This window comes from Sorex araneus, chromosome X, assembly GCF_027595985.1.
Source record: "Sorex araneus isolate mSorAra2 chromosome X, mSorAra2.pri, whole genome shotgun sequence".
NCBI lineage: Eukaryota > Metazoa > Chordata > Mammalia > Eulipotyphla > Soricidae > Sorex > Sorex araneus.
Window position 1 is genome coordinate 52,052,928 of NC_073313.1, and position 13,580 is coordinate 52,066,507.

A 13,580-nucleotide genomic window follows, 5' to 3' on the forward strand; every position below is an offset into this window, starting at 1 on the left:
ATTCCTGACACTCCATATTATCCTTCAAACCCTGCCAGGAGTGATTCTCAAGTACGGAGGCAGGAGTAAACCCTATGTACTGCTGCATGTAGCCCCAGAAACAAAAAATAAAAAGAATTAAAGAAATATGACATATTTGACAACATAGATGGACCTTAAGGACACTTTGCCACATGAAATTGATGAAGAGGAAATAAACCGTTTTCCCTGATAATGAGAGGAATAGGCTCCAGTTCCCCCAGCCCCATCATGAACAGCCCAACAGCCAAAGAAATGAGGGTGGCCAAAAACAGAGCTGCAGCTGAACTATGTATGGTCAGTGTGCAGGAAATGCTTGAGATAATCTCTCAGCTCCGTGACCTCAGAATGTGCTCGGTGTGTCCTTGAGGTGGTCCTGACTCTGCTCTGAAAATAACATACTTAGAACTTTGACTTCTGCACTCTCCCAACAGCTGCTGGAACATGCCCCATTCTCCCATCAGGTATGCCATATATAGTCATTCCTGGTCTTTGTTCATTTAGTTTATTTTTGTTTTGTTTTGGGGCCACATTCAGCTGGCACAGGGCTTAATCCTGGCTGAGTTCAGAGGTCAATCCTGATAAGGGACAACTTTGGAGTGCTAAGGATTGAACCTGAGTCAAGTATGTGCAAGGCAAGAGAGTCTTACCACCCCCCATATTTTCTTTCCAACCCAGATTTCTCATTTTGTTCCAATAAATCCAGTCACAACAAAGCCAGCTAACAGACAGTTGAGAAACCACCACCCTCCTTCCTAAACTTCATTCCTGCCTCCCATCCCACCCTGTCAGTCATTTACCAAGAACCTTCCCAGGTTACTCACTCATAACACCAGTCCCTGCAAAGAGGCCAGCTGGAGAGTTCTGACATGGACCCGTTGAATCATGGTGCCAGGAACTTTAAGAAGAGTTCTTTTGTTTGTTTGTTTTGGTTTTGGGATCACACCCAGTGGTGCTCAGAGCTTACTCCTGGCTCTGTGCTCAGGATTTCTCCTGGCGGTGTCAGGGGAACCATATGCAGTGCCGGGAATCAAACAGCCAAGGGCAAGCCAAGCACCTTTATTTATTTATTTGTTTGTTTGTTTATTTGCTGCTATTTATTTATACCGGGCGATGCTTAAGGATTATTCCTGGCTATGACTATGAGCATTGCTGGCAGTGCTCAATGGTCATACGGGATGCTGGTTTTCAAACCCAGGTCAGTGGAGTGCAAGACAAGCACCCTACCCGCAGTAAGTGCTTCATCCCTCTAAGCACCTTTAAGTCCTGTACTTTCTCTCCAGTCCATGTTTCTATTGATTCATCTAAACCAGGTCTAAATGGGGAAACTGTTGTGATTTGGGGTCAGGCAAATATTGTTAGGGTCTGGAGTTGATAGTTTCCCCCTCTCCGAACCCACTCAAAGAGTTCAGCCAGTAATGTAACACACAAGTGGAGTTTATTAAGTCAGCTAGCTGGGGTCAAGCTTTCAGGCATGCAGGCCAAAGCAAGACGACGAACAAGGGAGAAGCAGCAAGTTTTATAGTCAGTGCTTACATCACAGCCCACGCTTACAAATTCAAACAAAAATGTAAGTGAAAATTGCAAGTTTCATAATTCAGAGGAAAATATAATTTTAAATAGTACAAGCAAATAGTTACAGATAGGTAATCTAGGCATGTTTTCAGAACATTCTGGCAGCTGCCTGCCCCGCCTGTATCCCTTCTATAGATAGCGAATAGTGGTTATGAAACTATTTGCCAAGGCCAAGTTTTCAGCCCAGTTGTCCTTCCCTTGCAGATGGCCAGGGGGGAGAAGCGGGGCTTTAAGAAAAACAAAAAGGGGGCCTGGAGCCATAGCACAGCGGGTAGGGCGTTTGCCTTGCACGCGGCCGACCCGGGTTCGAATCCCAGCATCCCATATGGTCCCCTGAGCACCGCTAGGGGTGATTCCTGAGTGCATGAGCCAGGAGTGACCCCTGTGCATCGCCGGGTGTGACCCAAAAAGCAAAAAAAAAAAAAGAAAAACAAAAAGGTTGGGGCTGGAGTGATAGCACAGAGAGTAAGGTGTTTGCCTTGCACACGGCCGACCTGGGTTCGATTCCCAGCATCCCATATGGTCCCCCAAGCACAGGCCAAGGGTAATTCCTGAGTGCAGAGTCAGGAGTAACCCCTGAGCATCACCAGGTGTGACCCAAAAAATAAAATAAAAAGGTTTAAGTAAAACAAAACGTGAAGCAGGAACCAGGCATGATGGAGTTGCTCTTGCCCCACTCCGTGTCCAACAATATATCTTTAGAAAGTAATACTATTGGAGTGGGACAGTGGAGCACCAGATAAACTAGTTGATCTAAAATTAATATAACCTTGGGGTTGGAGTGATAGTACAGCAGGTAGAGCGCTTGCCTCGCACGCGGCCGACCCGGGTTCGATTCCCGGCATCCCATATGGTCCCCCGAGCACCACCAGGAGTAATTCCTGAGTGCATGAGCCAGGAGTAACCTCTGTGCATCGCTGAACATGACCCAAAAAAGAAAAAAAATAGATTCTGGGGGCTAGAGAGATAGTCCAGTGGGTATGATATTTGCCTTGAGTGTGGCTGACCAGGTTTGCTCCCTGGCATACCATGGACACTGGAACACTGCCAGGAGTAATTACTGAGCACAGAGCCAGGAGTTACCCCTGAGCATCGCTGGGTGTGGCCCCCAAACCAAAAAGCTGATGGGATAACTAGGGTGGGAAATAGCAGCAAATAAAAGGAAGCCCTATGGGCTGAAGAGATAGCACAGTGGGCAAAACTCTTGCTTTACAGTGGTGACCCAGATTTGATCCCTGACACCCCATATGGTCCACTGAGCCTCTCAGGAGTGATCCCTGAGCACAGAGCCTGAAGTAATCTTTGAGCATTGTTTGCTAGGTGTGGCCTCAAAACACACAAGCAAAAAAAGCCCCAACCATCCTCCCAAGCTTGCTCTTTCTCTTTGCACACTCACCTATGCCCATACAGACCTCAGAATAAGGTAGGGCTCATAGACTCAGACAGGGTTCAGAATCAGGCAGGGCAACGTACTGAGTACAGGGGTCTCACCACATGCTAATGTCCATGGCAGGAGACTAAAGAAATCCTGGATGACAGAGAATTGCTGAGGTACAGTCCTAAAGAGGCCCAGCAACAAGATTTCAGACTAGGAAAATATATGCTGGCTAGAGAAAGGCATAGGGACAAGAAGACCAGGATTTCATATACTAGAGATGGCCAGGACCTGAACCAGAGGGAGAAAAAGGGAGACGGGTTAGACAGTGACATTCTACATGTGGAGCCAGGACCCATCTGTTTAGATTGTATAATTTGGGACCAGAACAATAGTACAGCAGGTAGGGCATTTGCCTTGCATGTGGCCGACCTAGGTTCAGCATCCCATATGGTTCCCTGATAACCGGCAGGAGAAATTCCTGAGCTCAGAGCCAGGAGTAACCCCTGAGCATTGCTGCATGTGGCCCAAAAACAAAAACAAAAATAAAATTAGGGGCTGGAGCCATAGCACAGTGGGCAGGGCGTTTGCCTTGCACGCGGCTGACCCAGGTTCGGTTCCCAGCGTCCCATATGGTCCCCTGAGCACCGCCAGGAGTGATTCCTGAGTTCAGAGTCAGGAGTAACCCCTGTGCATCGCCAGGTGTCACCAAAAAAAGCAAAAAAAAAAATAAAATAAAAATGAACTGTATAATTAACTTCTGAAGCATCTGAAATGTGTATGCAAACCTTTCATACAATTTTCTAGCCCCAGACTGGGGTAGAATATTTGCTAAGTAATTATTCAATCAAGTTTTTGTGTCCATAACATATAAAGTACTCAGAACTCAATGAGTGGGCTGGAGAACCCACTCAGCAGATACAAAAGCACTTGCCTTGCATGTGGCTGGCTCAAAGTTTGGTCTCCGGCACCACATATGGTCCCTGAAGCACAGCCAGGAATTATCCCTGAGCACAGAGCCAGGAGAAATCTCTGAGAACAAATGGCTGTGGCCCAAAATCCAAAACCAAACCCAAAACAAGAAACTCAATGAGAGAGCCAAAGAGAACTCAATAGACTGGTGCTTCGTTTCCCAAAGTGAGTAATACCTGGGTCCGGAGCAGTAGTGTAGCAGGTAAGGGTTTGCCTTGCATGTGGCTGACCTGGGTTTTATACCTGGCACCCATATGGTTTCCTGAGTCAGCTAGGTGTGATTATTAAGCACAGAGGCAGAAATAAGCCCTGAGAACAAAACAAAACAAAGGTGGTGATATTCTAGAATATGGTAGTAATATCAGGTGCAACTTGGGGTGGGGGGTGATTTTTATTTCTTTCATTTTTTGGGGGGGTGCATTGCTGCCTATGCTCATGGGTTGCTTCTGGTTCTGCATCCAGAACTGCATTCAGGACTGCATTTTGGCAGTGCTCAGGGGACCATATGGGATGCCAAGAATTGAATCTGATTGGCCTCATGCAGGGGAAGCACCCCACCCACTATACCATCTCTTTAGCTCCTTGATTATTTAAAAGATGATTTGGGGGCTAGAGTATGGAGCTCAGGGCTATATGTGCCTCATATGTGTGAATCCCTAGTTTTAATACCTAGTATCAAGTACGTGTGTATATATGTTTTTATATGTATGGGGGTGTACAAATATGTGTGCATATATATATATACATATATATGTATCAGAACATTTTCACAAAGTTTCTAATTTTCTTAAAGTTTCCCAAAGCACATTGATTTAATACATTTTTTTTTGTTTGGAGACCACATCCAGTGGTGCTCAGGGGACTGACTTTTCACTGTTTTCAAGTCACTCCCAGCAGTGCTGAGGGGACCATGTGGTATCAGAGATCAAATCTGGTGCTCCTGCAGGCAAATCATTCACTGAGCCACTTGGGCCATCTCCCTGGCCTAAAGCACTTTCATTTTTATTTTATTATTAAAATATTGAAGGAGAGGCCAGAGTGATAGTAGGGTGCTTACTTAGCATGCTGCCAACCCAGGTTTTATCACCCCCCAACATCCTGAGCCCACTTCGAGTAATGCCTCACCTCAGAGCCAGCAGTCAACTCTTGAACACTGCCTGATGTGTCCCCAAAAACAAAGAAAAAATTGGAGGGGAGGGCTTAGGTTTCTGACCATACCCAGAGGTCTTCAGGGTACTGGGTTATATGTGGTACTGGGTTCTGGCAGATGCAGCTACAAGAAGAGAAAGCTCCTTAGCTCCTGTACTATATCTCCAACCACAAGTGCTATAACCATTGTACTATTTTTCTGGCCCCCATGTCACTTTTATTATCCAGTCTTCATAATTTATTTCTTTTTTTTCTTTTTGGGTCACACCCAGCAATGTTTAGGGGTTACTCCTGGCTCTGCACTCAGGAATTACTCCAGGCAGTGTTTGGGGGACCATATGGGATGTGATGCTGGGGATCGAACCCAGGTCGGCTGCGTGCAAGGCAAACACCCTACCAGCTGTACTATCACTCTGGCCCCTATAATTCATTTCTTATGATTATTATTTCATGGCCATTGAACCCTGAGCTTCATACTTGTAATGCATGTACTTTATGATGAAACTCCATCCCAGGGCCTGATAGCTCATTTTTACATAGTGATGAATAATTTTCCATTGTTTGGTTGCACCTACTCAAGGGCAACTTTGTTTTCAAGTTTGGCAATTATGAGTAAAGCTTCTCTCAATGCCTGACTGCAGGTTTTTGTGCAGCCATATCTCCATCTCCTTTGGGTTGATATCCAGGGAGGTGTTGGACACGGAGCGGGGCAGGAGCAACTCCATCATGCCTGGCTCCTGCTTCACGTTTTGTTTTACTTAAACCTTTTTTTCTTAAAACCCCGATTCTCCCCCTCCTGGCCATCTGTGAGGGAAGGTCACTTGGGCTGAAAACTCGTCCTTGGCAAATAGTTTCATAACCGCTATTCACTGTCTATAGAAGCCACCCAGACACAAGCAGGGTGGATAGCTGCCAGAATGTTCTGAAAACATGTCTAGATCACCTATTGTAACTATTTGTTTGTGCTATTTGAAATTATGTTTTCTTCTGAATTATGAAACTTACAATTTCCGCTTATGTTTTTGTTTGAATTTGTAAACACAGGCTATGATGTAAGCAATAACTATAAAACTAACAGCTTTTCCCTGGCTCAGGGTTTTACCTAGGCCTGCGTGCCTAGAAGCTTGACCCCAGCTAGCTGGCTTAATAAACTCCGCTTGTGTATTACATTACTGGCTGAACTCTTTGTGCGGGTTCAGAGAGGGGGATATTATCAACACTGGACCCTTACAGAGGTAATTGCTGGACCCTATGGAAAGTCCTTTGAGCAAAGTCTCAATCTCTGCATAGCTGCCATCTATTTTTTTGTAGTTTAATATCTTTAAAAAATTATTAGTGAATCACCGTGGGGTACAGTTACAAAATTATGAACTTTCATGTTTGTATTTAGTTTACATCCTTCCACCAGTGCCCATTCTCCTCCACCGATGGCCCCAGGATCCCTCCCATCCCCCCACCCTGTCCCCTAGACCCCACCCCGCTCCTGTGATGGGGCATTCCCTTTTGTTCTCACTCTCCTTTTGGGTATTATGGTTTGCAATGGAGGTACTGGGTGGCTATCGTGTTCAATCTATAGTCTGCTTTCAACCCACCTCTCCCATCCTGAGAGGATCCTCCACCACACTTTAGTTGGTGTTCCCTTCTCTATCTGAGCTGCCTTTTCCCCCAGCATGTGAGGCCGGCTTTCAAGCCATGGAGCAAATCTCCTGGTACTTATTGCTACTATTCTTGGGTGTTAGTCTCCCATTCTGGTTTTTTTTTTTTTGCTTTTTGGGTCACACCCAGCAATGCTCAGGGGTTACTCCTGGCTTTGCACTCAGGAATTACTCCTGGCGGTGCTTGGGGGACCATATGGGATGCCGGGGATCGAACCCAGGTCGGCCGCGTGCAAAGCAAACTCCCTACCTGCTGTGCTATCGCTCTGGCCCCTCCCATTCTGTTGTTTTATATTCCGCAGATGAGTGCAATTTTTCTATGTCTGTCTCTTTCTTTCTGACTCATTTCACTTAGCATGATACTTTCCATGTTGATCCACTTATATGCAAAGTTCATGACTTCATCCTTTCTGACAGCTGCATAGTATTCCATTATGTAGATATATAAAAGTTTCTTTAACCAGTCATCTGTTCTCGGGCACTCGGGTTTTTTCCAGATTCTGGCTATTGTAAACAGTGCTGCAATGAACATATTTTGTTTTGTTTTGTTTTGAGGCCATACTTGGTGGTGCTCAGGGCTTATTCCTGGCTCTGCATTCAGGAATCATATTTGATGGTGCTTGCTGGGACCCTATGGGGTGTTAGGAATCAAAACCAGGTTGGCTGTTTGCAAGGCAAGCACCCTACCCACTGTACTATTGCTCCAGCCTGATCACTTCCTTCCTATTTTTGTACCTAAATTCCCAGTACCTACTAGCCTATATAGTATGAACTCGTGAGTGTGTGTGTGTGTGGGGGGGGTTGTTGTGGACCACAGTTGGAGGTGCTCAGGGGCTACTGCCTGCTTAGTGCTCAGGGCACTTGGTGCTACTTGGGATATTTTGTGGTACTGGGGATGAAATCTGGGTTTCCTGGTACAAAGCATGTGGTTTAGCCCATTGAAGTGTCTCTTTGGCTTCCAGAACTCAGTATTTGTTCAATGAACAGCTTACTATCTACCATATTTCCAGCATGCAGAACATAGCTGGCAAACCAGAATTCAAGAGATGTTCATTGAATAGATAGGGCTCTTGGTGATAATCCACTACCCCTCACAGGGTTTTTCAAATTGCTGGATAGTTACTCTTCAGTGTGGCGTCACAAACAGAGCGACACCATTACGGGCGAAAGAGACTCTCCCTATCCATAAAGGGAATGACAGAAAAGACTGGGTGTTGGGTCTTTCAAAGGGCTTAGCATATGCTTTTCATTGTTTGTTTGGGGGCCATACCCAGCAGTTCTCAGGGCTTACTCCTGACCCTATGCTTGGGGATCACTCCTAGTGGGGTTCAGGTTATATGAGGTTCCAGAGATCGAATCTGGGTCGAACATGTGCAAGGCACACACACTACCTGCTGTACTATTTTGCTGATTCTAGGCATGCTTTGTATGCAGGAGGCCTGAGTTCTATCCCCAGTACCCTGTGGTCCCAGGAGCACCTTTAGGAGTGACTCTGTTTTTTTTTTTTTTTTGGTTTTTGGGTCACACCCGGCGACGCACAGGGGTTACTCCTGGCTCTTCACTCAGGAATTACCCCTGGCGGTGCTCAGGGTACCATATGGGATGCTGGGATTAGAACCCGGGTCGGCCGCGTGCAAGGCAAACACCCTACCCGCTGTGCTATCGCTCCAGCCCCTAGGAGTGACTCTTAAACAATGCACCGGGAGTAGCACTCAGCACCACCAGGTATGTCACCAAAACCAAAATGAGAAAAGAAGGGCTGGAGCAGTAGTACAGTGGAGAAGGCACTTACCTTGCACCTGGCCGACCAGGTTCAATCCTTGGCATCTCATAACTTCCTCTGAGCATTGCCAGGAGTGATTCCTAGGTGCAGAGCCATGAGTAAACCCTGAGCATTGACAGGTATAACCCCAAAACAAGAGAGAGGGGGGGCTGGAGCTATAGCATAGTGGGTAGGGCATTTGCCTTGCATGTGGCTGACCCGGGTTCTAATCCCAGCATCCCATATGGTCCCCTGAGCACTGCCAGGGGTAATTCCTGAGTGCAGAGCCAGGAATAACCCTGAGCATCACCAGGTGTGACCCAAAAAGCAAAAACAAAACAAAGCAAAACAAACAAAAAAACCCAAGAGAGAGTGAGAAATAAAAACATCATATATATATATACACATATATATATATGTGTGTGTGTGTGTGTGTTACCAGGCTTGGGGGCTGGAGCGATAGCACAACGGTAGGGCGTTTGCCTTTCATGCAGCCGACCCGAGTTCGATTTCTCTGCCCCTCTCGGAGAGCCCGGCAAGCTACCGAGAGTATCGAGCCCGCACAGCAGAGCCTGGCAAGCTACCCGTGTGTATTGTATATGCCAAAAATAGTGACAATAAGTCTTTCAATGAGAGACGTTACTGGTGCCCACTCGAACAAATTGATGAGCAATGGGATGACAGTGACAGTGACAGCGACCAGGCTTGGCCCCCATGTCACTCAAATGGTTCACTTCTGCCTGAATGGCAAAGCTGGTTCTTAAATCTGCCACAAATTCATGGCTCAGAGGCACCACCCTGCCAGGGAAACTTCTGCACACTTGGCAGGATAGACACATGCTTTTTTCTTCTTTTGCTGTACTACAGATGGAAGCCAGGACCGCCCCCTGGGCATGCCTCTGAGTGCCAGTCCAGCCTCTCCCCTCACCCCCTGCTCAGCTTCAGTGCAAACTGTAGCGGTCCTGCTTCCAGGCTTGTGCAGGAGTCCTGACAGCTTCTAGGTTCAGAGAAGATGCTGCTGCTGCACCTACTGCGAAAGGGGAAGCCTGGGTCGCCTACAAACGCCAGGCCAGGAAGCCAGGAGGAAGCTAGACTCCATCAGTCTTTTTTAAAATGTGTGTATGGGGGGCTGGATCAATAGCACAGCAGGTAGGGCATTTACCTTACATGCAGCCGACCCGGGTTTGATTCCCAGCATCCCATATGGTTCCCTGTGCATTGCCAGGTGTGACCCAAAAAGCAAAAAAATAAAAATAAATAATAAATAAATAAAATGTGTGTTTTGTTTAGAGGACACATCTGGCAGTGCTCAGGGTGTACTCATGGATTTGTGCTCTGGGATCACTCCTGACAGGGCTCAGGGCAACTGCTGGAATGGCAGTGACCAAACCCAGGCCAGCTGCATGTAAGGCAAATATACTGCCCGCTGTACTGTCTCCCTGAGTCTCTCAATGAGTCTTTAGGAACAAGTCTTTGTGGACAACAGACAAGAGATAGATTGAGAAAGCCTGCTTATGGTGTCTGATTTTCTTGGATTTGAAGGAGCCCTGTCCTTAACCATCAGGATCAGGAGGGATCATCTCAGGGAGGCACCAAATTCTTGTTGGCTTATTAGGGGGACCAGGTGCTCTGCTGAGGGCTAGGCATTCTGGACACAGCCAGAGCAGTCCTGGTCTCTCTCTCTGGTTTTTGGGCCACACCCATTTGTGCTCAGGGCTCTCTCCTGTCTATGCACTCAGGGATCACTCCTGGAGGACCCTATGCGGTGCCAGGGAATTTAATCTGTGTCAGCCACATGCAATGCAAGTCCCTTACATTTGGAGGGTGGATTTTGGGGTTACACCCAACTGTGCTCAGGGATCACTCTTGGTGGTGTTCTGGAAAGCATATGGGGTTCTAGGATCAAACCATAGTCGGCAGTGTGCAAGGCCTTACCCACTTTACTATCTCTCTGGCCTATCTAAAAGGCAGGCTTGGAAAAGGGGCTGAAGAGAGCCAGGAGTAAGTCCTGAGCACCTCTGGGTGTGACCTCAAAGCAACGAGAAAAATGTGGTCCAAAATGCTCATCAAAAGCACTTATTGGGTGCTCACTTTGGCAGCACATATACAAAAAATTGGAGTATTAGAGATCTGCACAGCCCCTGAGCAAGGATGATATGTAAATTTGTGAAGTATTACATGTTTTTATAATTTACAGTATGACAGTGCTCATTCTTAATTTCCCTATTAGTAAGCAATGTGCATCAAACTGACTAAAATGGAACATACTCTGGAAATGTTTTAAAAGCATTTATTGGAGCCGGAGTAATAGTACAGCATGTAAGGCACTTTCCTTGCACGTGTCAGACCTGGGTTCAATCCCCAACACCACGTATGGTCCCGAGTTCCTTCCAAGAGTGACCCCTGATCATGGTTGGGTGTGCCCCTACCCAAAAAAAACAACCCCAGTGTTTATTGGAGTCAGAGTACAGGTACAAGTACAAGGTATTTGCCTTACATACCACTGACCCTGATTCAGTCTGCAGCATTGAATATGGTCCTCTGAACACCATCAGGAGTGATCCATGAGCACAGTGCCAAGAATATGCCCTGAGCACAACCAGGTGTGGCCCAAATACCACAAAAGCATTTAGATATACTACAATGTGAGAAGCCTTCATTCATCAGCTCTTCCCACTTTGTCTTGCCATACTACATCTTTATTTTGGCTTTTGGGGTCACACCCAGCGATGTACTGGGGTTACTCCTGCCTCTGGAGTAATTCCAGGTGATGCTTGGGGAACCATATGGGATGCTGGGAATCGAACCCGGGTCAGCTGCATGCAAGGCAAACGCCCTACCCGCTGTGCTGTCACTCCAGCCCCACATCGGGCTTTCTACATAGATGATTTCATAGCTGCAACCCTTTGTTCCTGCTGGAACTTCTCGCTGGTCCATATTACATCTTTTAAAGCCAAGTGTTTTGTCAAATCTGTGTACAATCTCTAAGTGAAAATGGCCTGAGAAAATTACGTTGTATTCTACTTGCCAACAGTGGGAACTTGGGCAAGACACTTAATTCCTTTCTGTGAAAAAAGGCAATATTTGATGGTAATTTTTTTGTTTTGGGGCAACACCTGATGGTGCTTAGGACTTACTCCTGGCTCTGTGCTCAGGAATCACTGCTGGCAGGATCAGCGGATCATATGGGGTGCCAAAGATTAAACCCAGTTTGACCATGTGCAAGGCAAATGCCCTACCTACTATTGTTTTAGACCAAGAAATCTGTAGTTGGCTGTGATCAATTAATTGTAAAACTACTGCAGTTGGACCAACCACACACTTGGCATGTTTATTGCTAACTCTATGTCGATACTTTTACCAGAGCTGGATGTAAATACAGAAATCTAGTCTCTATCAAAGACTACGTGGATTAGAGATTAGATATAGATAGGTGCATATCAATGACAAATGTGAAGTCTGACATACTTTTATATAATATCTGCAAGTTGAAAGAGAAAACTCACAAAATGGGTTTAAGGTTTAATAAACGTCTTTGTTCTACAGACAAAAAGAAACAGTACAACTTCATCTGGAATTCTGGGGATGGAGGCAGTGTGTATATAACCACAAAGGTAACTGCAGGACTGGAGGAACTGGGGGAGGGGGTTTGCTCTCTGCCCATTGCACCAACAACCCTATTTGAATGATTTTGATAAAACCTTCAGCCTAGAATTCATTACAAATATAAGAGCAAATCTGTCCCTCAAAGTTCATTTTACAGTGGCCCACAAGGGTGGCTAGCAGTTGGGCCGTGGCCCCCACTTGAGGGCTATGGGTCTGAACCCTCCAGGCCCGTTCTATGTTCCTGCAGCAGTTCTTGCCATAGGCCCCAGACTAACCGAAATGCCACTTACTGAACCAGCAACTTAAGGAGTTTGTGTGAATGTGTGTGTGTGTGGGGGGGGGCGGGGAACTGACCTGGAAGAACAACTGTGCCTAAATGTTGGCGTTCTTTCCTTGGTTTTTCTATATGAAGCTATAAAAACCGGAACAAGTCTAAAGCTCCTCTAACAACCACCTTTTCTGTGAAAAATAGTTCTCCAGGAGCAACCAGAATCATTTTGAATTGTGACAGATCAAACTTTTTACTTGCAAGCCAGTTTTGCCTTAAAGGGGCACCAAGAAACTCAGCAGCTCCTTTAGAAATATGTAGAGTTGGAGTACCCCTGCCCCACCCAACTCAGTTAGGGTTCAAGATACCCTCTGGGGGTCTGCTCTGGACTGGAGTTAGAGCGGAGTCCCTGTTGTGACGTTCCTGTTCAAAGGTGTCTGCGGCCTCCAGACCGTCCACATCAGAGTATCCATTTCCAGCAGGGAACCCTTTGCCTGCACTCTGGGTCCTCACCCTTGTCCTGAGCCCCAAGCCTGGATGTGGAGAGAGTTGCTGATGGAAGGTTCCCCTCTCCACTGTTGGACCATTAAGGGTGGCGTAACTTTTAAGTCAACATGTGCAATGGGTTTTGGTAAATGTTAAATCCTGTTAAGCCCTAGGCTTGCTTCAGGCTTCCCAGCTAACCCATCCTATCCACTGAGAACCCTGCGTGTCCCCAGAGGAAAGAGTAAGACTAAGACTCTCCTCCCCTGCAGGCAGGCAGCCTTTCCAGACTCCACAGGACAGCAGGCTGGAGTCTAGGGGATGGGAGTCAGGGGACACGGGTGTCAGTCATCCTCGGCATCACTGGGGCCCATATACTGGCAGACAGCATCGTAGTGAAGCTCCAAAAGCTGATTCTCTCTCTGTAGCTGCACCATGGCCCGACTCCGTGCTTGGTCCCGGCCTAGTAGGCGGCCCACCTACAGCAGTGACAAGGTGGGGTATTAGCCGGCTTGGAAGCTGGTCTCACATGCTGGGGAAAAAGGCAGCTGAGACAGAGAAGGGACCACCAAGCAAAGAATGCTTGGAGGGCTTGCTTGGGATGGGACACGCATGCTGAAAGTAGACTACAGACCAAACATGATGGCCACTTAATACTTGTATTGCAAACCACAACACCCAAAGGGGGAGAGAGAGAGCAAAAGGGAATGTGCCTGC

At 46.8% G+C, this 13,580-nt stretch overlaps 1 protein-coding gene and 1 non-coding gene across 8 annotated transcripts in view; one reads left to right on the plus strand and one right to left on the minus strand.

The window, feature by feature from the left end:
* Nucleotides 1–10,589: 10,589 nt before the first annotated feature.
* Nucleotides 10,590–10,692, plus strand: LOC129400535 (U6 spliceosomal RNA). The gene has a single exon (XR_008627759.1). It is a non-coding gene; the product is annotated as a U6 spliceosomal RNA (small nuclear RNA).
* A 1,323-nt stretch (nt 10,693–12,015) lies between these two features.
* GPKOW (G-patch domain and KOW motifs) overlaps nt 12,016–13,580 on the minus strand; it is a 32,388-nt gene continuing 30,823 nt past the window's right edge. For all 7 annotated transcript variants that reach the window (XM_055120561.1, XM_055120557.1, XM_055120554.1 and 4 more), the window contains one exon: nt 12,016–13,342. In XM_055120561.1, coding sequence (XP_054976536.1) covers nt 13,208–13,342 — 135 coding nt within the window. In that variant the 3' untranslated portion in view covers nt 12,016–13,207. The remainder of the gene's footprint in view (nt 13,343–13,580) is intronic.